The 26,492-nt window shown below is 53.4% G+C and overlaps 1 protein-coding gene and 1 non-coding gene across 5 annotated transcripts; both read left to right on the forward strand.

The window, feature by feature from the left end:
• On the forward strand, positions 1-26,492 carry LOC133348844 (uncharacterized). 4 transcript variants are annotated; one of them, XM_061561913.1, is made up of 7 exons: positions 1-133; positions 4,106-4,387; positions 6,297-6,353; positions 17,361-17,515; positions 20,719-20,890; positions 21,200-21,395; positions 21,689-26,492. In XM_061561913.1, exons 3-7 carry the CDS (start codon positions 6,311-6,313, stop codon positions 21,903-21,905), a joined length of 783 nt encoding a protein of 260 aa, XP_061417897.1. In that variant the 5' UTR covers positions 1-133; positions 4,106-4,387; positions 6,297-6,310; the 3' UTR covers positions 21,906-26,492. The 4 variants fall into 4 exon arrangements, with proteins under 4 accessions (XP_061417897.1, XP_061417905.1, XP_061417910.1 ...); XM_061561921.1 differs by having other exon boundaries at positions 4,106-4,301; XM_061561926.1 differs by lacking the exon at positions 4,106-4,387 and having other exon boundaries at positions 42-133.
• Positions 3,036-3,118, forward strand: TRNAL-CAG (transfer RNA leucine (anticodon CAG)). Its single transcript has one exon. It is a non-coding gene; the product is annotated as a tRNA-Leu (tRNA).

A 26,492-nucleotide genomic window follows, 5' to 3' on the forward strand; every position in this document is an offset into this window, starting at 1 on the left:
CACGTGTGCAGGTGAAATATCCGGGTGTGCGGGCGCGCATTGGATTCTGTTGCTTGATGACGGCGACGAGTTGGCTGTCGCTCGGCAGCAGCAGCAGGAGCGGCAGCGGAGACGGCAGAGAAACTCTCCCCGGGTAATGCCGACTGCGCGGCTGACTCTACGGGTTCGTGGTTGGGTTCGTGGTTTTGCGCCAGGAATAAAAGTTAGCGAGGAGCGTAGGTGGTGCGGTGTCCGCCATGCGAGCCGAATAATTTCATTCGGTGTAGCCCTGTGAGCCACGCGGCTCTCGACTCGGGTGCAACCGCAACAAACAAAAACGTGAACCAGAAACATCTTAAAGTGACTTCGCGCAAACAGAAAAATCTAGGAAAAAACTGCGTCCCGGGGTAGCGGTGGGGGAACGCGCGGCGAGAGTGAACGCGCGGATCGCCACCACGTTGGCGCGAGTGATGCAATCGCGTGCAAGAGTGCGGGCGCCGCCTCGCAGCCCCCTTCCTTTGGCGGGGCCGCGGTGTGTGCGGGCGCGCGGTCTTCACCCCGTGCGGCTCCGAGGCCGGCAGCACGAGCGCGCTGGGCCCCCGTCACTCGGTCGGCGGGGGCGCCGGCGGGAGCCGACCGAGTGACGCGGTGGTGGAGGGAGCGGAACGTCGCTCCGCACCTCTCGCTTGCCCCAAGTGAGACGAATCACCCAGCAAATGGGCCCCCCCCCCCCCCATATCATCCAGATCTCAGAAGCTCAGCAGGATTTGAAGCCCAGTTATTAACAAAAAGTAAAACCTTGGGCCAAAGTTGACCCGACCACCTTACAAAGTTCACCCAACTTTGCGTTGGTGACTGGAGCCTTTCATTGTACGCCAGGTTGTCAGCAGAGCAGTGTCGCAAATTCAACCGTTGTCCTGTACTTCTGTGCTCTCGCCTCTATGTCCCCCCACTTATGGTCAAACAATCCCCACAAACCGCGTACTGCAATATTGCTTTGCGTGCTCCACTCATGGTGCTCCAGTGATGGATGAGGGCCCGAGGTTAGTTTCATTTTGCTGTTAGTACATTACAACCATTAAATCACTTCCAGGGGGAGTGGCAGCTTGACGTTCACCGTGGCTGGGAATCGAATTCTGCGGCTTCCGGGTTCAGTGGTGCTAACTGCTGCGCCACCGCTCTCTCCGGGCAGGGAATTGTACAGGACACCAACGAATCACGGGCGTCGTTAATTACAACAGCAACACAAGTCACGACAACGAGCAGTAGTGGTGTGTGTCTAGTGGGAGATGGGGCAGTTGTGGAGAGTTTCTCTACCTGGGCAGTGTGCTCATGACCGGTTCCGGTTTGACAGCAGAGGTCTCGCTCTTTATCAGTCGAGCGGCATTATCTTTTCATCGGTTGCGTAACGCTGTGTGGAAGCTACCTGGTCTGTCATCCCGCACGAAGCTTCAGGTCTTCCCGGCCACGGTCATTCCCTCCCTTATCTACGCTTGCGAAACGTGGACCCCCCCCTCCCCCTAATGGAGCATCTTCGCCGGTTAGAAACATTTAGGTTGGCCTGCCTACGATCCATCCTTGCTTTAACCAGGCTGGATTGTGTGAGGAGCTCACAAATCCTTGAAAGATCTGGACAAAGTCCCATCGGTCAGCTCTTCCTGCAGCCAAGGCTGCGTTGGCTGGGTCATGTAACCCGCATGCCCAGCCACCGCATGCCTAAACAGCTTTTGTTTGGCCAGATAGAGGGGGCTAAACGGGCATGGCACGGGCTAGAGAAGAGATGGAGTGATGTGGTATAGGCGGACGTGCAGCTGAGTGGACTTGCCGATGACTGGTACCAGCGGTGTCAAGATCGGCCTCTGTGGAGCAGGCTCGTGAAGGACGCTACTGGGCAGTTGGAGGCAGTCGCCCTCCAACAACAACGGAGGGCGGAGGAGCGACGATCACAACAACGAGCGGAGCGCCGGGTGGCTAAAGCACAGCAAGTTGGTACAGTAGGGGGCACAGGTGGTGCATCAGCCAGTCATCTCGGTCATCTCAGTCAGTCGACCCGTGGCACCTGCTGGGTCTGCCCCGTGACCTCCTGCCAGCGGGCGTTCGACACTTCACGTGGCCTCAAAGTGCACATGGCCTGGCACAAGCGTCGTGGTGACGTCACCGCCACTTAGTGGCGAATGGCGGTTGTTGTTGTTTGTGTAGTAGTGGTGTGTATAGGGGCCTTCGATAAATAAAGTCACGCACCTGGGGGGTGGGGGGGTGCGGTCAAACATTTGTGACAATGTGTGACGAGGGGGGGGGGGGGTTTGAGAAATATGACGTCACATCAAAATTCGCAACTTTAAATAAATATAGAATTGTACTAACAACACTAATTTTGATAAATTTTCATTATTAACTATTTTATTATTTAAATTTACTAAGGTCGCCTTTTATTTATTCCATGAAGGAGCATTTTGCTTCTCCGTGGGAGAATGGAGAAGCATATATTTTGAAAATTGTTTAATGATTGTTATTAAACATTTTGATTCTAATGATTCTACCAGGGCTTTTCATTTTGTGGAATGAACACGTGATTGTTATAATTGAACTCTCCATTTTGCTTCGTTCTACTACAAAGTTTCAAGTATTTTCTTATAGTTATAATTACTTTTAATATTTTATCATTATAAGATAATTTCAATATTATATTTTGAACATCTGCAGTTTTAGTTAGACGTTGAATATTTTCAAGTGAATTTTATGCTACATTTAAGCTTTCCAACGCCTCCGTTTTAATAAATGTTTTCTCCTACAACATCAGAGTGCAGCGCCACATTAAATACGCACTACATTGACAATAGTTTAAAGCGATTTGAAGCGTGTTTTATTTTCAAAATGGAATTATGGTTGGGGGGGGGGCAGAGCTTTGTGACGTCATATTTGAGGGGGGTCTGAATTTTTGTGACGCCATGTGACGAGGGGGGGGGGGGGCAAAAATCGTCCTAAATCGCGTGACGTCATTTATGGACTGCCCCATAGTGGTATATGAGGGTTGCTCGAGAGCGCTTCTGTATCGCGTCAGGATGGCCGAGCGGTCTAAGGCGCTGCGTTCAGGTCGCAGTCTCCCCTGGAGGCGTGGGTTCGAATCCCACTTCTGACAAAGCAACTCTTTTAAACACGAATTTTCCATTTTCTTTCTCCGAAACACACAGCAATAACAACAAGTCGTCATCAATGGCTGAACCTTCTTCTGTTTTGACATAGGTAAGTAAATACCAAGTTGAACAGCGAACAAGTTTGTATGATAAATCTCTGTAACGTAGTTTATCATACGGTATTATTGGATAGGAGCACCACGCCACTGAAACTCAACAACATTTATGTTACCAAGCTCAGGCCCACTGAACTACGCGGCTCTTTTTCAGATGCGACCTAGCCACAAATGAGAGCTCAACAAAGTGGCTCATCACGTGGACATTTATAGCAGCAACCGAATCCTCTAAACGCGCTGTGATGTTGATCCTCAATGCGAAGGTAAAACCCTGAGACAAACCCACGTGACCACAGGGAGACACGCAAACTACAAATATACAGCAGCAGGCGTAAGGGTCGGGATCAACCTCACGACCTCCTACGCACCAGGCGAGGTAGTGAACATCTCCTAGCCATCTTATACAGCGCTCAAGGCGTATGGACGAGAGGCGCTGGGTGCAGCCCTTCTCGACGGTGTTTGGCCTCCTCTTCCACGCACGCTGCCTAAATCTGATGCCACTCCCTGCAGCCAGCTGACCGCTAGTGGCAGGGGTCAAGGGGATGGGTGGCTGGGGATGGGTGGCTGGGGATGAGCGGAGAGGGGGGCAGGGAATGGAGAGGGCCCCCCTCGGGTGAAACGTCACGGTATTTGAATGGTCAACGTCGTGGCTTTACTCTACAACACACAACCGGTGTGTGCTGAAGCAGTGACCCATTGACACGTTCCGTTTACGTGACGAACCTTACTACAGTATGTGGCTGTGTCGGGTGGTGGCGGGGTTACCCATATATTGATATATTTATGTGATCTAACCCCCCCAAACCAAAAAAAGACCCAACAACCTGTATCATGGACAACAAAACAATTTCTAGACAAAGTTTTTTTTTATTACAGAAAAAATCTCCACCGCTGGGGGGCGATGCCGGTCGGGCGGAACTAGCCCCGTCCCCACACACTGTGCCGGCAACCCACGTGGGTGGCTGCTTCGGAACGTCGCTCCCTCGCTCCCCTCGACCTCGTGAACTCCGCTGACCTCGTGAACTCCGCTGACCTCGTGAACTCCGCTGACCTCGTGAACTCCGCTGACCTCGTGAGCCAACGTCGTCGTCGCTCGCGCCACTGAAAGTCGTCACGAGTCCGCGGACGAGAACTTCTCACCGAGCGGCACAGCTGTTGGTAGATCACGCACGCGTGCCGTGCCCTGTCACAGGGAGTAGAGAGGGGGTGGTGGGTCACACACGCGTGCCGTGCCCTGTCACAGGGAGTAGAGAGGGGGTGGTGGGTCACACACGCGTGCCGTGCCCTGTCACAGGGAGTAGAGAGGGGGTGGTGGGTCACGCACGCGTGCCGTGCCCTGTCACAGGGAGTAGAGAGGGGGTGGTGGGTCACGCACGCGTGCCGTGCCCTGTCACAGGGAGTAGGGAGGGGGTGGTGGGTCACACACGCGTGCCGTGCCCTGTCACAGGGAGTAGGGAGGGGGTGTGGGTCACGCACGCGTGCCGTGCCCTGTCACAGGGAGTAGGGAGGGGGTGGTGGGTCACGCACGCGTGCCGTGCCCTGTCACAGGGAGTAGGGAGGGGGTGGTGGGTCACGCACGCGTGCCGTGCCCTGTCACAGGGAGTAGGGAGGGGGTGGTGGGTCACGCACGCGTGCCGTGCCCTGTCACAGGGAGTAGAGGGAGGGGGTGGTGGGAGTCACGCACAGCGTGCCGTGCCCTGTCACAGGGAGTAGGGAGGGGGTGGTGTGTCACAGCAACTTGTCGTGCCGGTGCCCTGTCCAAAGGGAGTAGGAGAGGGGGTGGTGGGGTCACAGCACGGGGCGTGCCGTGCCCCTGTCACAGGGAGTAGAAGGGGGGGTGGTGGGTGCACACCGCGTGCCGTGCCCTGTCAAAGTGGAGTAAGAGGCAGGGGGTGGTGGGTCACGCACAGCGTGCCGTGCCCTGTCACAGGGATTAGGGAGGGGGTGGTGGTCACGCACGCGTGCCGGGCCCTGTCACAGGGAGTAAGGGAAGGGGGTGGTGGGTTCACACACAGCGTGGCCGTGCCCTGTCACAGGGAGTAGAGGAGGGGTGTGGGTGGGTCACAGCACGCGTGCCGTGCCCGGTCACAGGTAGTTGGAGGGGTGGTGTGCCCTGTGACAGGGAGTAGGAGGGGGGTGGTGGTCACACACGCGTGCCGTGCCCTGTCACAGGGAGTAGGGAGGGGGTGGTGGGTCACACACCACGTGCCGTGCCCTGTCACAGGGAGTAGAGAGGGGGTGGTGGGTCACACACGCGTGCCGTGCCCTGTCACAGGGAGTAGAGAGGGGGTGGTGGGTCACACACGCGTGCCGTGCCCTGTCACAGGGAGTAGAGAGGGGGTGGTGGGTCACGCACGCGTGCCGTGCCCTGTCACAGGGAGTAGGGAGGGGTGGTGGGTCACACACGCGTACCGTGCCCTGTCACAGGGAGTAGAGAGGGGGTGGTGGGTCACACACGCGTGCCGTGCCCTGTCACAGGGAGTAGGGAGGGGTGGTGGGCACACACGCGTGCCGTGCCCTGTCACAGGGAGTAGAGGGGGGTGGTGGGTCACGCACGCGTGCCGTGCCCTGTCACAGGGAAGGGAGGGGGTGGTGGGTCACACACGCGTGCCGTGCCCTGTCACAGGGAGTAGGGAGGGGGTGGTGGGTCACACACGCGTGCCGTGCCCTGTCACAGGGAGTAGGGAGGGGGTGGTGGGTCACACACGCGTGCCGTGCCCTGTCACAGGGAGTAGGGAGGGGGTGGTGGGTCACGCACGCGTGCCGTGCCCTGCCCGGCCATTGACCGACCAGCTGTGCTGCTCCTGTTCTGAAGAGTTTTAGTTTCGCCAGGTGAAGGCTCACTAGGTTACGTAGCTCTTATTCAGAGACGACTTGGCTATCGCAAACGATAGCTCGTAACCAAGTGGCGTATCGAGTGGCAATGTTCAGCAGCTCTGCGTGATTCCCACTGAGTGGTGATTCTGGTCAAACGAGATCAAGTTTCGCTACCGAGGTGTGGTGGGTGGGTGGACTCCTCCAGCCAGACAACGTCTCACAGAGTTCTCGATGTGGCTCTGTTCATCAGCAGGCGCAGTGACCATGAAGCTCTGGACACGTCCCGTACTGCTCCTGTGGATGATCGGTGAGGCCCTCGCACGCTGAGCCACTCGGCACACCACCATCGCTATCATCGTAGCTGTCTTCATTGTCATCATCGCCACCATCTTCCAGCGTGACCATCATCACCATCATCGCCGTCACCACCCCCACGCACCTCTGTGATTGGCACGGTTGACTGCGCGCGGTGCGAAATACGTTTTCTGGACACCAATCCCATAAGCAGCCGCACGGTAAAGGGGCCAACATTGCCGAGTCCCAGGGGCGGCAACCTGCGGATCCGGAGCCGCTCGCGGCGGCTCTTGAAATCCACGAGTTTCAACCGAAATACGACTTTTTATTTTGGTCGCCGACTCCTCGCCTGGCCACGAAGTTGACCAGCGGTGCAGGGTATGGGGGGGGGGGGGGTTGTAGGGTATGGGGGGGGGTGTAGGGTATGGGGGGGGTGTAGGGTATGGGGGGGGGTGTAGGGTATGGGGGGGGGGGGTTGTAGGGTATGGGGGGGTGTAGGGTATGGGGGGGGGGGGTTGTAGGGTATTGGGAGGGGAGGGTTGTAGGGTATGGGGGGGGGTTGTAGGGTATGGGGGGGTGTAGGGTATGGGGGGGGGTTGTAGGGTATGGGGGGGGTGTAGGGTATGGGGGGGGGTGTAGGGTATGGGGGGGGGGTGTAGGGTATGGGGAGGGTTGTAGGGTATGAGGGGGGGTGTAGAGTATGGGGGGGGGGGGGGGTTGTAGGGTATGGGGGGGGGGGTTGTAGGGTATGGGGGGGTTGTAGGGTATGAGGGGGGGGTTGTAGGGTATGGGGGGGGTTGTAGGGTATGGGGGGGTTGTAGGGTATGAGGGGGGGGTTGTAGGGTATGAGGGGGGGTGTAGGGTATGGGGGGGTTGTAGGGTATGGGGGGGGTTGTAGGGTATGGGGGGGGGTTGTAGGGTATGGGGGGGTGTAGGGTATGAGGGGGGGGTTGTAGGGTATGGGGGGGGGGGTTGTAGGGTATGGGGGGGTGTAGGGTATGGGGGGTTGTAGGGTATGGGGGGGGTGTAGGGTATGGGGGGGGGGTGTAGGGTATGGGGGAGGGTTGTAGGGTATGAGGGGGGTGTAGGGTATTGGGGGGAGGGTTGTAGGGTATGGGGGGGGGGGGTTGTAGGGTATGGGGGGGGTGTAGGGTATGGGGGGGGGGGTTGTAGGGTATGAGGGGGGGTGTAGGGTATGGGGGAGGGTTGTAGGGTATGGGGGGGGGTTGTAGGGTATGGGGGGGGGTTGTAGGGTATGGGGGGGGTGTAGGGTATGGGGGGGGGGTTGTAGGGTATGGGGGGGGGGTGTAGGGTATGGGGGGGGGGGTGTAGGGTATGGGGGGGGTGTAGGGTATGGGGGGGGGTTGTAGGGTATGGGGGGGGGTGTAGGGTATGGGGGGGGTGTAGGGTATGGGGGGGGGTGTAGGGTATGGGGGAGGGTTGTAGGTATGAGGGGGGGGGGGTGTAGGGTATGGGGGGGGGGGTTGTAGGGTATGGGGGGGGTTGTAGGGTATGGGGGGGGTTGTAGGGTATGGGGGGGTTGTAGGGTATGGGGGGGGGGTTGTAGGGTTATGGGGGGGGGGGTGTAGGGTATGAGCGGGGGGTGTAGGGTATGGGGGGGGGGTTGTAGGGTATGAGGGGGGGGGTGTAGGGTATGGGGGGGGGGTTGTAGGGTATGGGGGGGTTGTAGGGTATGAGGGGGGGGGTGTAGGGTATGGGGGGGGGGGTTGTAGGGTATGGGGGGGGTGTAGGGTATGGGGGGGGGTGTAGGGTATGGGAGGGTTGTAGGGTATGGGGGGGGGTGTAGGGTATGGGGGGGGGTGTGTAGGGTATGGGGGGGGTGTAGGGTATGGGGGGGGGGGGTTGTAGGGTATGGGGGGGGTGTAGGGTATGGGGGGGGGGTTGTAGGGTTATGGGGGGGGGGGGTTGTAGGGTATGGGAGGGTTGTAGGGTATGGGGGGGGGGGTTGTAGGGTGTAGGGTATGGGGGGGGGTGTAGGGTATGGGGGGGGTTGTAGGGTATGGGGTGGGGTTGTAGGGTATGGGGTGGGGTTGTAGGGTATGGGGGGGGGTGTAGGGTATGGGGGGGGTGTAGGGTATGGGGGGGTGGTAGGGTATGAGGGGAGGGTGTGGGTATGGCGGGGGGTTGTTAGGGTATGGGGGGGGGTTGTAGGGTTATGAGGGGGGGTTGTAGGGTATGGGGGGGGGTTGTAGGGTATGGGGGGGGTTGTAGGGTTATGGGGTGGGGTTGTAGGGTATGGGGGGGGTGTAGGGTATGGGGGGGGGGTTGTAGGGTATGGGGGGGGTGTAGGGTATGGGGGGTGGGGTGTAGGGTTATGGGGGAGGGTTGTAGGGTATGGGTGGGGGTGTAGGGTATGGGGGGGTTGTAGGGTATGGGGGGGTTGTAGGGTTATGGGGTGGGGTGTAGGGTATGGGGGAGGGTTGTAGGGTATGGGGGGGGTGTAGGGTATGGGGGGGGTGTAGGGGTGGGGTGGGGTTGTAGGGTATGGGGGGTTGTAGGGTATGGGGTGGGGTGTAGGGTATGGGGGGGGGGTGTAGGGTATGGGGGGGGGTGTAGGGTATGGGGGGAGAGTTGTAGGGTATGGGGGGGGGTTGTAGGGTATGGGAGGGTTTGTTAGGGTATGGGGGGGTTGTAGGGTATGGGGGGGGGGGGTTGTAGGGTATGGGAGGGTTGTAGGGTATGGGGGGGTTGTAGGGTATGGGGGGGGGGGGGTTGTAGGGTATGGGGGGGGGTTGTAGGGTATGGGGGGTTGTAGGGTATGGGGGGGGTTGTAGGGTATGGGGGGGGGGTGCAGGGTATGGGGGGGGGGTGTAGGGTATGGGGGGGGTGTAGGGTATGGGGGGGGGTGCAGGGTATGGGGGGGGTGTAGGGTATGGGGGGGGGTTGTAGGGTATGGGGGGGGGTGTAGGGTATGGGGGGGGGGGTGTAGGGTTATGGGGGGGGGTTGTAGGGTATGGGGGGGGTTGTAGGGTATGGGGGGGGTTGTAGGGTATGGGGGGGGGTGTAGGGTTAGGGGGGGGGGTTGTAGGCTATAGGGGGGGTGTAGGGTATGGGGGGGGTTGTAGGGTATGGGGGGGGTTGTAGGGTATGGGGGGGGTGTGTAGGGTATGGGGGGGGGTGTAGGGTATGGGGGGGGGGGGGTTGTAGGGTATTGGGGGGGGTGTAGGGTATGGGGGGGGTTGTAGGGTATGGGGGGGGTTGTAGGGTATGGGGGGGGGTGTAGGGTATGGGGGGGGTTGTAGGGTATGGGGGGGGTTGTAAGTTATGGGGGGGGGGGTGTTGTAGAATATGGGGGGGGGGGGGTTGTAGGGTATGGGGGGGGGGTTGTAGGGTATGGGGGGGGGGTGTAGGGTATGGGGGGGGGGTGTAGGGTATGGGGGGGGTCGTGTAGGGTATGGGGGGGGGGGGGTGTAGGGTATGGGGGGGGTTGTAGGGTATGGGGGGGGTTGTAGGGTATGGGGGGGGTGTAGGATATGGGGGGGGTGTAGGGTATGGGGGGGTTGTAGGGTATGGGGGGGGTGTGTAGGGTATGGGGGGGGTGTGTAGGGTATGGGGGGGGGTTGTAGGGTATGGGGGGAGGGTTGTAGGGTATGGGGGGGGGTTGTAGGGTATGGGGGGGGGGTTGTAGGGTATGGGGGGGGGGTTGTAGGGTATGGGGGGGGTGTAGGGTAGGGGGGGGTTGTAGGGTATGGGGGGGGGTTGTAGGGTATGGGGGGGGGTTGTAGGGTATGGGGGGGGTTGTAGGGTATGGGGGGGGTTGTAGGGTATGGGGGGGTGTAGGGTATGGGGGGGGGTTGTAGGGTATTGGGGGGGGGTTGTAGGGTATGGGGGGGTTGTAGGGTATGGGGGGGGTTGTAGGGTATGGGGGGGGGGTTGTAGGGTATGGGGGGGGGTGTAGGGTATGGGGGGGGTTGTAGGGTATGGGGGGGGTTGTAGGGTATGGGGGGGGTTGTAGGGTATGGGGGGGTGTAGGGTATGGGGGGGGGGTTGTAGTGTATGGGGGGGGGGGTTGTAGGGTATGGGGGGGTTGTAGGGTATGGGGGGGTGTAGGGTATTGGGGGGGGGGTGTAGGGTATGGGGGGGTTGTAGGGTATGGGGGGGGTTTGTAGGGTATGGGGGGGGGGTTGTAGGGTATGGGGGGGGTTGTAGGGTATGGGGGGGTGTAGGGTATGGGGGGGGTGTAGGGTATGGGGGGGGTTGTAGGGTATGGGGGGGGGTTGTAGGGTATGGGGGGGTGTAGGGTATGGGGGGGGGGTGTAGGGTATGGGGGGGGTTGTAGGGTATGGGGGGGGTTGTAGGGTATGGGGGGGGTGTAGGGTATGGGGGGGGTTGTAGGGTATGGGGGGGGTTGTAAGGTATGGGGGGGGGGGGTTGTAGAATATGGGGGGGGGTTGTAGGGTATGGGGGGGGGGTTGTAGGGTATGGGGGGGGGTGTAGGGTATGGGGGGGGGGTTGTAGGGTATGGGGGGGGTGTGTAGGGTATGGGGGGGGGTGTAGGGTATGGGGGGGGGTGTAGGGTATGGAGGGGGGTTGTAGGGTATGGGGGGGGTGTAGGTATGGGGGGGGTGTAGGGTATGGGGGGGTGTAGGGTATGGGGGGGGTGTGTAGGGTATGGGGGGGGTGTGTAGGGTATGGGGGGGGGGGGTTTGTAGGGTATGGGGGGAGGGTTGTAGGGTATGGGGGGGGGTTGTAGGGTATGGGGGGGGGGGTTGTAGGGTATGGGGGGGGTGTAGGGTAGGGGGGGTTGTAGGGTATGGGGGGGGGTTGTAGGGTATGGGGGGGGTTGTAGGGTATGGGGGGGGTTGTAGGGTATGGGGGGGGGTTGTAGGGTATGGGGGGGTGTAGGGGTTTGGGGGGGGGTTGTAGGGTATGGGGGGGGGTTGTAGGGTATGGGGGGGGGTTGTAGGGTATGGGGGGGGGGGGTTGTAGGGTATGGGGGGGGGGTTGTAGGGTATGGGGGGGGGGGTGTAGGGTATGGGGGGGGTTGTAGGGTATGGGGGGGGGGTTGTAGGGTATGGGGGGGGTTGTAGGGTATGGGGGGGTCTAGGGTATGGGGGGGGGGGTTGTAGTGTATGGGGGGGGGTTGTAGGGTATGGGGGGGGTTGTAGGGTATGGGGGGTGTAGGGTATTGGGGGGGGGGGTGTAGGGTATGGGGGGGTGTAGGGTATGGGGGGGGTTGTAGGGTATGGGGGGGGGGTTGTAGGGTATGGGGGGGGTTGTAGGGTGTGGGGGGGTGTAGGGTATGGGGGGGGTTGTAGGGTATGGGGGGGGTTGTAGGGTATGGGGGGGGTTGTAGGGTATGGGGGGGTGTAGGGTAGGGGGGGTTGTAGGGTATGGGGGGGGGGGTTGTAGGGTATGGGGGGGGTTGTAGGGTATGGGGGGGTTGTAGGGTATGGGGGGGTGTAGGGTATGGGGGGGGGTTGTAGGGTATGGGGGGGGTTGTAGGGTATGGGGGGGGGGTTGTAGGGTATGGGGGGGGGTTGTAGGGTATGGGGGGGTGTAGGGTATGGGGGGGGGGTTGTAGGGTATGGGGGGGTGTAGGGTATGGGGGGGTTGTAGGGTATGGGGGGGGGGATTGTAGGGTATGGGGGGGTGTAGGGTATGGGGGGGGTTGTAGGGTATGGGGGGGGTTGTAGGGTATGGGGGGGGTTGTAGGGTATGGGGGGTGTAGGGTATGGGGGGGGGGTTGTAGGGTATGGGGGGGTGTAGGGTAGGGGGGTTGTAGGGTATGGGGGGGGTTTGTAGGGTATGGATGGGGACGGGGTGTAGGGTATGGGGGGGTTGTAGGGTATGGGGGGGTGTAGGGTAGGGGGGGTTGTAGGGTATGGGGGGGTTGTAGGGTATGGATGGGAGGGGGTGTAGGGTAGGGGGGGTTGTAGGGTATGGGGGGGGGGTTGTAGGGTATGGGGGGGGTTGTAGGGTATGGGGGGGTGTAGGTAGGGGGGGGGTTTATGGTATGGGGGGGGTTGTAGGGTATGGGGGGGGTTGTAGGGTATGGGGGGGGTTGTAGGGTATGGGGGGGGGTGTAGGGTATGGGGGGGTGTAGGGTATGGGGGGGGGGGGGTTGTAGGGTATGGGGGGGTGTAGGGTATGGGGGGGTGTAGGGTATGGGGGGGGGGATTGTAGGGTATGGGGGGGGTGTAGGGTATGGGGGGGGTTGTAGGGTATGGGGGGGGTTGTAGGGTATGGGGGGGGTTGTAGGGTATGGGGGGGTGTAGGGTATGGGGGGGGGTTGTAGGGTATGGGGGGTGTAGGGTAGGGGGGGTTGTAGGGTATGGGGGGGGTTTGTAAGGTATGGATGGGACGGGGTGTAGGGTATGGGGGGGTTGTAGGGTATGGGGGGGTGTAGGGTAGGGGGGGTTGTAGGGTATGGGGGGGTTGTAGGGTATGGATGGGAGGGGGTGTAGGGTAGGGGGGGTTGTAGGGTATGGGGGGGGGGTTGTAGGGTATGGGGGGGGTTGTAGGGTATGGGGGGGTGTAGGGTATGGGGGGGGGGGGTTGTAGGGTATGGGGGGGTTGTAGGGTATGGGGGGGGGGTTGTAGGGTATGGGGGGGGTGTAGGGTATGGGGGGGTGTAGGGTATGGGGGGGGGGTTGTAGGGTATGGGGGGGTGTAGGGTATGGGGGGGTGTAGGGTATGGGGGGGGGGGGGATTGTAGGGTATGGGGGGGTGTAGGGTATGGGGGGGGGTTGTAGGGTATGGGGGGGGTTGTAGGGTATGGGGGGGGTTGTAGGGTATGGGGGGGTGTAGGGTATGGGGGGGGTTGTAGGGTATGGGGGGTGTAGGGTAGGGGGGGTTGTAGGGTATGGGGGGGGTTTGTAGGGTATGGATGGGACGGGGTGTAGGGTATGGGGGGGTTGTAGGGTATGGGGGGGTGTAGGGTAGGGGGGGTTGTAGGGTATGGGGGGGTTGTAGGGTATGGATGGGAGGGGGTGTAGGGTATGAGGGGGTGTAGGGTAGGGGGGGTTGTAGGGTATGGGGGGGTTGTAGGGTATGGATGGGAGGGGGTTGTAGGGTAGGGGGGGTTGTAGGGTAGGGGGGGTTGTAGGGTATGGGGGGGGGGTGTAGGGTATGGGGGGGGGCACTAACTTGTTCCCACTTTCATGCTTGAATCGACCGATACGGTAATGCAGAGTGCGTGGAGAAAGATACAAAGGAAACGGAGCAAATGATATGACACCACAAATCACATCCTGAGGTGAAGAAGCGTTGATAAAAGAGACGTGGCACTGAAGATTTGGCGCCACGGTGGCGAAATGTTTACTACCTCACCTGGTATACAGGAGGTCGTGGGTTAGATCCCAACCCTGAGCCTGATGGTATATTTGGAATTTGCATGTTCTCTCCGTTGGTCGCGTGGATTTTTCTCCGGGTCCTCAGGTTTTTCCCTCCACATTTAGAAACATATAATTTAGAGTACAGTAGAACCTCTGGTCACGACCATAATTCGTTCCATAACTTTGGTCGCAACCCGATTTGGTCGTGACTCGAACCTAATTTCCCCATTGGGTTGTATGTAAATACGATTAATCCGTTCCAGACTCCTACAAACTGTATATAAATATAGTTGTTTTTATTTTAAAGCACAAAAATTGTTAATTATGCCATAGAATTCACAGTATAATAGTAAACTAAATGTAAAAACATTGAATAACACTGAGAAAACCTTGAACAACAGAGAAAACTAACATTGCCGCGTCAAGGTTTAGAATCATTCAACAAGATGATTGTTTCGTCTGCTACATCAGCCGGTCGATTCTGAGAGAGAGAATATTCGTATGAGCAATTCATGTTTCTATTGAAAGTAAGTTAACAGTAATATTTGGGTACAGTATTGTTTTTGGAAGCATTCACCGTAATATCGTATGAACGTTTACATCACCGCATCATCGTATGAATGATGCGAGAAGAGATTAACGGGTTCTTATGTTGGCGATTTACGTACTCAGGCGCTTTCGCTCTCTAAATTACGGCTTGAATGAGGGGGGAGGGGTATGACTACACTCACAAAATTAATATCTTACTAGGAATTTTATATAACAAAAGTTATATACATAACTGTTACGCTTTGTGTGATTCAACAAAACTTAACTCTGAGTTCTCTCCGAATTTCACGAGTTCACAGCGAATGAGCAAATGAGCGCACGTCTGACCGAGACCGATTACTAAGTGAGACTGACTGAGCAAGCGGCCACACGTGGGTCGATGTTGTTTGTAAACAAACAACAGGAAATTTGGCGCTTACAAAAAAAAGTGGCGTGGAAGGGGAATCAGCCGCGGCCGTGTTTGATCTCCACCCGAGTATGTATTCATGACCAGATTAAACATTTTTGTAAATTTTTTGGTTGGAACCCGATTTGGTCGTGGTCAGAAGCGTTCGTGACCAGAGGTTCTACTGTATTTGGCTGCAATAAATTTCCACGTGAAAAGCCACTTCGTTCAGCTATCCTTTGTGATAGCCAGGTAGCTTCTGAAAAATATATAGCTCAATGAGCCTTATCTGGTAAAATAAAAAAATAGTTTATAGTTTTATGGAACGCACAGACCTCTGGAACATGATTTGGTAAAAAAAGAATGAGAAATCGGTTACCGCAAAAAAACGGCTGGCAATGTCACAGCGAACAGCGTGAAAGCAGAAAACGGATGTTGATGATGAATTCCAGATCGGAGAGCTCCTCTCAAACTGTCACCTTACTCTGTACCTATCCACTGGGGCTGAATTGGACTACCGTAGTACTGACACTGCATGCACGACAAACACTCCATCTGACGCCATGGCGTGGCTCTGCACGTGTGCATTGCGCTCAGCTCGTCTGCATTGAGCGAACTTATAACAACCACTAAACATAGAGTATAGCGAAAGAATCGGCATGAATAACTAGTGCGACGGTGTATAATTAATTCGTTACGAGATGGAGTTTTTGACAAAGCGCGGCGTTGTTGAGTCCTTGTAGCCGTGTGTGTGTTTTGATGAAGTGGGAACAAGGGGCAGTGGGTGGGATGAAAGCGTCCGTCGTGGGATACCGCACGGGAAAGCGGAGCGATCGGTCTCTCTTCGTGTGGACGCCTGTGACGAAGATTTTTGAAAAATTATTGAACTACCAAATGAGCAGTTTCCTGTCCGCCAACAATCTATTACATCTAAAACAATCTGGGTTCCGAAAAAAATACAGCACCACATCTGCTGCATTAGACTCTCTGAATCATATTTACAGTAGCCTTGATAATAAGCAGTACTGCGCCTGTCTTTTTCTTGACTTGTCCAAAGCTTTTGATACAATAGACCACAACATCCTGCTTAGTAAAATAAGTTGCCTCGGTTTTTCCGAAAACACAGTAAAATGGTTAAAAAATTACATCTTTTCTCGCACCCAAATTGTACTCACAGATGGTTGGAGGTCAAACAGTGTTAAGATAACAAAAGGGGTTCCACAGGGTTCCATTCTCGGCTCCCTCTTGTTCTCTCTTTATGTAAATGACTTGGGCACTGAACTGGATTATTCCAGGGTAAATCTTTTTGCAGATGACACGGTACTGATTACTGCTGGCCGCTCTCCAGATGACGTGATTGCTAAGCTCCAGAGTGATTTCAACAAACTACAACATCAGCTAGTTGCTCTTAAACTAGTCCTAAATCCTGCCAAAACCAAGGTGCTATGCTTCTCACCAGGACTAAAGCGGGAAGTTATTTTCCCCCAATTACATTCCTTAAATAATGATCAAATAGAGCAAGTCAAGATCTATAAGTATCTTGGGGTCATCCTGGATTCAAAACTGAATTTTGAAGATCACATTGATTATATTGGGAAAAAGACAAAAATTAAATTTGGTTTTCTATATCGACACAAGCACTGTGTCCCCCCTATGTTCCGTTTGGAATTGATAAAAGCTACCATACTGCCTCTACTTGATTACTGTGACATCGTGTATAAATCAGCCCCAAGTACTGTACTGAAGACGCTTGACTCAATGTATCACTCAGCCTTAAGATTTACATTGAACTGCCCATATAGGACTCACCACTGTGATCTCTACATTGGGTCAAACTTAACATCTCTGAATGTTCGACGGCTTGTGCACCAGATCTTATTTATTTATGATGTACTTGCAAAAAAATCCGCAGATTACCTGCTGGATCTCCTCTCTGTTTCAAAGAACAAATGTGACCTAAGGTCTACACTCATTTACCAGCTTCATATTCCCTATTGCCGTACATATACTGGAGGAAGGGCCTTTGCTATTGATACCCCCAGGGTCTGGAATGCTGTTGCCAATAAATTGAAACTTGAGTCACTACCTATGAGATCTTCACTCAAAACTGCTCTAGAGGAGTTGTACACCCCTAGCTGCCAGTGCTATTCAGTGGCCTAAAATAAAATGTTTCGCTCCGGATGATCGCTACAAAGTATGACCTGTGTTTTGATTTAGTGTGCTGATCTTAAAGGTGCATTGAAAAATTATAATATTCCGATTGATGCTCCTGCTGTTGTGGAGTGACTCATGCAGCCAGCTATGGCTGCCGGGTTTTGGTAGTACATGTTGTTTATGCCATTTACTGTGAAAATTCCGTCACAGTTCCTATGATCACTGTTTCATTGCTTTCATGGCTTTATTTTGGTGATTTCGAAAAGTGTATTGGTTTAGCCATGTTTGTTTGTTGTAGTACAGAGTTAGACTGATGGCCTTAATCTAGGTTGTCTTGTGGTTGTTGTTGGTTGTTCGACTTGCATCCCACTGGGATTTTTGCACACAGCGTTGGTGTACGGTGATTTTTTTTCTGCAATATTTTGCTGTCTTTTCTTGGATTTTCTGTTTGCACTTAGTCACATATTCACTTTAAGATGTTTTTTGTTCATGTTTCTGTTGTTTGTTTGTTGCGGTTGCACCCGATTCAAGAGCCGAATGGCTCACAGGGCTATACCTAATACGTGAACTTGTGACGGGGTGCCAACTGATAGACGAGGCGTCTAACGGGCGTCTCATTCTGCCTCCCGCGTAGTATTCGTGGAGTGCGACTGGGCGCAGGAGATCTGTGTGAAGGACGAGGTGCAAGCGGTGGAGGGAGACGACGTCACTCTGCCTTGCTCCTTGCCGATCGGCAAAGGGAACGTCACCTTCAAGTGGTCGCAGCTCATCGGAAATAACTTGGTTCTGGTAAGTTTTTTCAGCGAATTACCAAATTGGATTGTTTCATTTAAAAAAAATCACAGTTTATCCAGGCTGTTGATGTTTCCACCCAGTCTGCTCATATTTTCCCTCTCATCCTTGGTCTCGCCCCCCTTTCCATCTTCTGCTGATGCTGCCTCTGTCTAGTCACGTGTCATTGATTTGCTCGCCTGTTGACCAGAATCTGTATTACTTGCCTCTGCATCTCACCAACTATCAAGTGAAACGAATTTTCTTTTTTTTAGCTCCCTCAACCTTCATTGAATTCCATCGAGAGCAGGAAAGTCAGCTCCGCAATTGCTGCTCACCACCTGTTTCACTTGGACCGTCAGAGGTTGTTGCAGCCTTCTGTAGCCCTTCGTCTTTACCCAACACGTTTTACAGAGTTTTCGAAAATGGGAACCAATATTTGTATTGCATGGGGTGGTGAGAGACAGGGGAAAGGCAGCTTCCATTCAACAGTTGGTATCCAATTTGCTATGCAGCAGCAGTTACCGTTTGCCACTATGTGAGGGTGACATCACCACAGTGCTTGTGCCAGGCTAGGTGCACTCTGAGGCCATGTGAATTGTCGAAGGCTCGCTGCTATCAGGAGGTCACGGGACAGACCTAGTTGCCATGGTTTGACTGAAATGACTGCCAGATGCACCACCTACTGTACCAGCTTGCTGCATTTTAGCCACCCCACGCTCCACTCATCGTTGTGAGCGTCGCTCCTCTGCCCTCCGCTGTTGTCGGAGGGTGACTGCCTCCAAATGCCCAGCAGCTTCCTTCATGAGCCTCCTCCATAGAGGCCGATCTGGACACCGCTGGTACGCGTCATCGTCAATTCCACTCTGCGCCACAGGCTGCCGTACCGCGTCCGCCTTGTTTCTATGAGCGTACAGGGACATCTGCCCGGCATGGGATCGCATCACATTCAATGAGAGCCCGGGCTGTTTATGGTTAGTGGCACAGAGGGTCTCCCGTTAACTCCGTCTGTAAGACAGTGACATGGTGTTAGGCATTTCAGGTCAGATGTCTTAGCGTTACCAGGATGAGGCTTTTGGTCGGGGCAGCGTTCATCTCGGTAGTACAGAGCAGTGCTTCACAACCAGCGTGCCGGCGCGGCAAAGTGCCATCAGGTGTGCCGCGGTATTTTCAAATTGATCAACGGACACACAGGCATTGAAGTAATAACAAAGATCAAAGACACAAACATCAACGTAAAACAATTAAATAGACAGACACATGGACGTTGATATGAGCACTGTAGACAGACATAGAAATCCAAGTAAAGCCATGAAATAGACAGATGATCACACTGCCATCTTAACAATTACCAATTAAACATCGACAAATATCCCCCATATAGCCTTCAACTGTAGTGGCAAGTGCTGTTAGTGAGCATCTATGAAGGCCAGCACGGCACACGTGCCCTGACCGACACACAAAACACGCAAATCCCCCCTCTTAGTTAATTGGCTGCGCCAGGTACCCTCAAACCCAAACCTCACGCGTCCGCGGTTCTCAATGAGTCACCGCGACGAGGCTCGGCGAACACACGGCGATCGAGGAGGAGGGAGCGACACGTGACGCAATTGTGGAAATTCCACATTTACACAATGGCACCAAGTCCATCCGTAGCGGCGTATCACTTGAGAAAGGGACGTGCACGCACACACATCATCCATGACCAATCCACTGCTGGATGGAGTTGCCGCAGCGATTTTTTGTGTGTGTTTGGTGTGCTGCGAAGATTGAGCAGATTTATGCCGTGGAATTAATAAGGTTGAGAGGACTTGGTAACGAGGACGACCACCTCCCCCTCCTAATCTGTCTTTGGTAGTTTACACCCGAGAGTCGTGGCTGTGGGTGCCGCCAGGCCAAACACAAGTAATTAGGTTCAGTACTTAAGTAAATATAGATTTTTGTAGGCATTGATGGTACCCACAGACGGACTCGGACTGGCAAATTCCCGGTGGGGCTTGTCCATTCTGAGGGACGGTGGGCCGGTCTGTGTGGGGAAATTGCAAATGTGATATTTTATGACCACTGATGTATACGTTTCATTGCTTATTTACGCTCTCAGTTGGCATTAAGGCCCCATATTCGGCAGCCCCAAAGATTCTTCCTAATCGGACCATTTGTTTTTTGTGTCCAATAAGTTCACACGGAAATTTGGGCCACTGTGTTTACAAATACCTGACCCGAATTCTAGTCCCAGTCCATCACTGCCCACAGAGTTCCCACCTCCACCTCCCCTTCAGAGATGGTGTGGCTTAAATCTCTGCACAGGGAAAGGGAGAGCAATGGGGGACTGGCACCCTTGATAAGAGGGCGTGCAGCAGACAACGGGATGGCCTGTGTTTTTTTTACTTCCACAGGGAGAGTGGAGCACAAAGACCCGTTGTTGTAAGCAAGGCAGATCGGGCTGCAGGGGGACGTTCCGGCACAGTGGCAGAGTGGCGGGGAGCACCGCCCACTTGTAAAGCCTGTTCTCCTATAACGCGGCGGTAGTTGCGTTCCTGAAGAACACCGCTTTACATAAACATCGCGCTATCATAAATAAAATGTGATATAGGGTAAAGCACAGTCTGCGATAACACGTGAGATGCGTACACAGGTCGAACAAAGACTGAGGTGTGTAGGTAGCATCTAGAAGCATCCAGCGGCATCCCACTGCCTTGTCTGATGCTACGCCGAAGCTGCCGTACGACCGCTTATTCCTACTCGCGCGATGTATTTCCGTTCACTCCAATGCGTTATGTCCAATTTGCATCGGCGTTATAAAAAGTGCGTTCCCTAATACATTGATCGCGTTTTATGCAATTCGCGTTATGAAAACACCACATCAATATAGAATAACAGACTGTAGAGGCACCAGAGGTGGAAGATCTCGAGAAACGTTCCTCTGCTCGCACCCCGAGAAAGATGCCGAAGAGTCGTGGCTGTGGAGGCTGCCGTGTGAGCTCTAAACATAACAAAAGGCTCAACCAAGGGATAGACTTTTAATCAGCAACTTTGTATATTTATTCACACATGTAAAACAGATTGGAGGGCCTTTGACATTGTAATTTGAACAAGTGGCCCATTGCAAGTGCGAGTTCGCGAAATAAATGTTCACAACTTTGTTGTACCTTGAAATGCCACGCCACTCCAAACGAGACGGCGGATCTCGGGTGCGTGAACGCTGGCGCTTCTCGTTTCAGATTGACGACTCGACTAAGATGAATTCCCCAACCCTGAGAGACGTGGAGAAAGGCAACTGCTCCCACACAATCTTCAACGTCTCCAGGAGCCACAGCCCCATGACTTTCCAAGCCGAGATAACAATAGATTGGAAGAAGCATACGAAGATTTTCACTCTGCATGTGGCTGCAGGTGAATGAGCAGAGGTTGGAAGCGCCACGATGGCTCTTTGCAGTCACTTGTGATGCATTTCATGACCCACGAGGCTCTTGAAACAGAATGCCACTTTGTCATTGTTTTTTTGCTGCCATCTCGGCCCCTGGGCCGCCAGTCCTGCAGCAGGAGAGCTCTCTCCCTGCGGCCAGCGAAGACGCGTTTATCTCGCAGTCTAATCCTGGCTGCACGTGCAGCTGCGTTGAGTTGCTGGTTGCACCACTGCTGCTGCTACTGCTGCTTGTGAGTGGATGTCGGTGCTTGATGCCGTTTGTCGTGTCTCCACAGCCCCGCGGTCGCACACGGACACTGGTGGTGGCAAGGACACCCCTGGAGGGGAGAACTCGCCCACACCATGGACCAGCTCGCCGACATTGACCATCGTGGCAGGAGTCGTCATATTTTCCTCAATTTGTATTGCCATTGCCATTGCCATATGTGTGAAGAAACGTCGCTCGTCTGGGACATCCCTCCACTCACCCAGGTGTGCCCCCTCTAGCCACGCACTAGCAAGAGAAGTTGGGGAAGCGATTTAACGTAAATGTGGTTCAGAGGGTGCTTGGAAGACAGGTTCAGAGTGATCATGTCCGAGGCACCTTTGAGATCACAGGTTCAGTCCCTAGGAATGGGTGTCTCTTTGAGGATTCATAATGGCCATGCTGGAGATATTGAGCAAATGCCGGATACAATCCGAGGTTCAATCCCCGTTAAGTATTGTCACCCCTGTGCCGTGGGCAGGCGCCGCGCAGTTTGTAAACCCTCGTTTGTGTTCCACAGGGCTGACGGGGGTGAAGCTGCACGTGGGGACGCAGAGAATATCGAGATGCTACCGGTGACGAACGGAGTGGCAAACGCTCATCTGGCCGTGGAGACGTCTCCCCTTGTGCGAGTCGGCTTGCTGGCCAAGTTGAGTTCGCTGGTCACGAGACCGATTCAACACCGACCAATGAGGAGCGAGGGCAGACTTCAATGGCGCTGCTGTGGAAAGATGTGAACAACCTCTCCCTGTTATATTTGGAGTTTGAATTTTCTTCCCATGGTTGCGTGGATTTTTCTCCGGGTCCTCCGGTTTCTCCCTCCACATTTAGAAACTTGCGTTTAAGAGTATTTGGCTGCGATACATTTCCACGTGATAAGTCACTTTGTTGAGAAGTAATTTGTGGCCAAGTTACTACAGCAGTCCCTCGGTTAACAGTGACAGTGGTTTACCGTTTTTCAGTTCACGTTTCGCCTCCCATAGGACCCCATGGTTTTGACGAACGTTAACATTGTGACTAACGGTACGTTTACGTTGGGCACGCGGGCGCCAATTTTGGCCAATCCGAGCGCTCGTAAGTGGGGCTGAGCCATACCCTGAGCCAATCAGCGACGCTCACCTATGAGTGTTTAGACGTCAACTGGCTTTGTTTGCATTGCGTTTTCTGTTGTGGCAGTGGAAACAGATCTTGCAGACTCAGTGATTTTTACTTATTTTTAAACTCATATGTGATTGCAATGACCCCTAACGTGAATTCGCTAAAGGAAAAGAGGAGTAGGAAAGTTAAAAAGCTTTAAAACAAAGCAGGAAATTATTAAGGTCAACTTCCGATCAGCTTGGAACAGATGAATGCTTTTAACATGTAATTCCTATATTTGATTAAATTGTTTTGTTTAACAGTCGTTTTCGAGTAACGGATTAAACACGTTAACCCAGGGACTACTGTATAGCTTAGTGGCCTTACCTGGAAAAAATGAAATAGTTTTAAGTTAATTTTCAATTAACATTTAGGAATCATTTGCAGATGTTACATTATTATCGGTAGCAATGCAGCAGTAACATTTCGCAACAGTCACGGTCGTGACATTTTTTTTCACTTTTCTAAAGGGACATCCTTCCAGAACTCGCCTTCTTCACTGGAATAAACTTCCCCGCTACATTAAGCAGTCCCCATCCTTCACCTCCTCATATTCCTCTCTCAAAGCTCACCTCTTTTGTATTGCCCCTTCCACTTCCCACCCCTCGCTCCTCCACTCCTTCCCATCCCTCCCCTGCCCTTTTGTGGCCCCCACGTGACCCTCTGTTGTGGTCACTCTTTGCATGGCCCTAGCACGCCCTTGCCATCTAAATAACTTTATTCTGTTACCGCTTTTTAAACCGTGCAAAGCGCCTTTAACAAAGCCATTCTGTAAATATAAAATAAGGTGATGTGCGGGTCTACCTCGATATACGGGTTTCGTTCTTGAAAACATGAACGTTAGGTGAAAATTCTGCAGCATTTTGAAGCGTATTCTCCCATAATGTCCCATTACATAGCCAAAGATGCGTTCCTAAGAAAAGATGTTCTAACCCAAAACCTAAAATAACGCCACTAAGATATTTTCATGAATAAATATGGAAAATAATAGCGAAGCGCCTTGGGTGAAGGCGCTCTAGAAATAAAAACTAGATTAGACAGGTAACACTGCACGCTGTAGTTCGCTCACCAGTAACTGCGGTGAATGTCGTGTGAGGTGGAGAGGGCTAAGGGGTTGACTAGGAGGGTGAGGGAGGGCCAGGAGGAGCGCACGGACCGTGGTGGAACGCACAGCAGCAGCAGCGGCAGTAGCGGCAGCAGCAGCAGTAGTGTGAACGACGACACGGCCTGTAAACAACGCGGCGGCCAGCCAAACGGCCTGGAACCGCATTTACTTTGGCATTTAGCATTGTTTTCTTCCAACAAAAAAATATATTGTGCAATCAACGTATATCGGGGTGCACCTGGCAAAAAAATGTGAAAGAGGGGAGCCGGTTACATGAAGGTTGAGCCACTGAACTTTTGTGGAAACTGTCCTTGAAGGCAGCGTGGAGCTCTCGCGCCATCCCTCAACATCCTCTTGTTGAGTCAGAACAAGTCTCGGTACGCTGCCACACTTCGCTGCCTGCTAACGCGTGTTCAATAGGAAAGTCTTTCATTTCTTGCTCTAAGTACTTATTGTGAGTGGCACCTTTTAAAGTTGTAACTCAAATCACTTTATAAAAATGTCAAGTAAGCTTGTGATATAGAATTCTATTGTTTGCCCGCACTTTTTGCCACTTTTCTTTAAACCCTCAACGTGTTAAGCTTTAATACCTTGCTTTGCAATGCTGCCATGTTACATGTTGAGATTACGAACTTTCCTCCAGAGTTCACAGCATTACGTCGTCGCTACAATACTAACATTTGCGTGTTCACGTCGACCCTGCCACATCGCAGGGGTTAGGGGCGCAGGCCCCCTGCGATCTGGAAAAACAGCATTAAATGTTTAGGTCCCCTTCGTGAGCAAAGCGAGCACCTCCAGCCGGGGGGTTGGGGGGGGCTGTGTACATATATTTTATGCATTTGAAAAACTCTCAAAACATTCCCATTTACTTTCTTATGCCGACCCCACGATAAATCGAAACCGCGATGGGGAAAGTCGCGATGCAGAAGGGTCGACTGTATATCCTTTATTTAAATTCGTGAAATGGTTGTCCACGTGACCGTTTTATTTATTTGGCTGTCGGGTAGTTGGAGGGTCTTAGGACACATTTGGCTAGGTCATTCTGTGCCCTAATCAAAAGATAAATTATTTACTGATAAATGCAGTGTACATATCAAAAAAATGTCACTTAACTTTTTTAACTGTCGGGTACTTTTTAGCGGCGGAAGTAGTGACGGTTCAAAAGCAATAGCGTTTGTCATGAGCAAGTGAGGAATCCGAATTTAAATTGGAAACAGACTGAAACAGAATGTATTCTGTCCTGGGGTGTACGGGGAGCGTCGTGAAGACGTTCACTCACGGGAATTTCGAATTGCAGGGCTTTAAATGTGAAATTAACAAACTGGACAGACGCGGTTGGTATGCCAAGTATTGAGTATTTTGTCTATGCAGCCATTCGTGACGTCTTGGCTCTTTACGGCATTATTTACCGGCATACGTTGTACAATCGTTTGTTTACTTGAAGCACACCCTCGTGAAGCGATTGTCAAATGCGTAGACTATTTATACGGTCACTGTTTTCTCGGTGAAGTGCTTTCGAGCATGAATTTTTTGTAAACAAATATATTTGGTCTGCGATGCAATCTTTCGAACACGGCCAAATCGCCTGGGGCGGTTTGTTCCATTAGTGGCGATTGCTGCTTCGGCACTAAGGTATCTACATAAAAAAAGACCATGCAATGAGGAGCATCTGCCAATATTTAAATGAGGCCAGTATTTATCCTCGAAAGCCTTAACCGACTGTGCACTGTGATGTTTGGCCGATTCCCTGAAAAGTCTCGTGCCGCCTTCCGCTCGCGACGGCGTTTAATGTGCGACTTGAATTTCTCGACAGTCTGTGCCTCGATAACGCGGTAGTTGCATTCCTGAAGGTCGCCGCGTTATTATCATTGCCGCGTATTCAAAGGGAATTCAGGGGTTAGGGGGAATTAGGTTCCGAAAACGCCAATATCACTGCCATATTTTAATAATTTGTGATATTGCTGTTGATTTGTACGTGTTCTTTTTTAATTACTTTGTTTTAGTTCAATAGTATAATTCATTCATTTAAACATGAAAATTAGTGAAAAATGTATGTTACAATGTTCGTCGCTAAACAATAGTAAACGTAGCCATGGAGGAGGGTGAAGATAGGAGACGATTAACGGTGTGAAGAGACTCGCTTAACAGCTTTTAATGGTAACATATTTTTTTAATTAAAACATTTTTAACCAGAAGAAATTATTCAATGTAATGCCACAAGAAGAAGCTAAGATTGCTTCTTGAGGCGAGTGGTGGAGTGGAAGGAGGAGTAGTGGTGTGCGATGCTACGCCGAGGCCGTCGTACCACCGCTTATCCCTACTATCCAATGGGCACCCGCGTTATGAAAACAGAAATGTGTTCCCTAATGCATTCATCGCGTTGCAGCCAATTCGCGTGACGCAAAACTACGCCGCTGTGGTAGAACGGACTGCAATTTGAAGCAACCACGAGACAAGCGTGAGACAAACGTGAGCACGTTTGGTACGGGGCCCCAACGCGATCAAACAAACCAATTTCGCGAGTTGACTGCCCAATCAATCAAACTTGATGTCTACAGCACTATGCGTGCAAAAACACGCAATACATCGTGCTTTACAGGCATGAACAAAACAAGTGAAATTGTCGACTTGCCCAAGGCCAAGTCCACGTCCCACCAGGGCCGGCTTAAGATGTTGTAAGCCCCTTGACTACAGGGACTGTGAGGCCCCCAGTAATACTTTCAAAAGTTTGAAAGCAAAGTTAAAGAAAAATATAATTTATTTTTACAAGGCTAACAACAAATAAAATAATAACTTTTTACTAAATTTGTGGAGGCCAATGGGCTTGCAGCCCCTAAAGGCCCGTGCCTTGATCCGTCCCTGCGTCCCACGGCCCTCCTGGCCACTCGGGCAGTTGACTCGGACGAAAGGAAGCGGTGTGAGAGGGGGTGGCGTTTCCTCCCCTTCCTCGGCAATGCCCTTTGTAAGATTGCACCGCCGCCACCTGATGCAGTGTTAATGGGAAACAGCCTGGAACTTGACCACCACAACGACTCTTCTTCGTCGTCGGCCTTCGTACGGCTGATGTTGATGTCGAGCAACG

This window comes from Lethenteron reissneri, chromosome 4, assembly GCF_015708825.2.
Source record: "Lethenteron reissneri isolate LAM-NWPU_2019-01 chromosome 4, ASM1570882v1, whole genome shotgun sequence".
NCBI classification, from domain to species: domain Eukaryota; kingdom Metazoa; phylum Chordata; class Hyperoartia; order Petromyzontiformes; family Petromyzontidae; genus Lethenteron; species Lethenteron reissneri.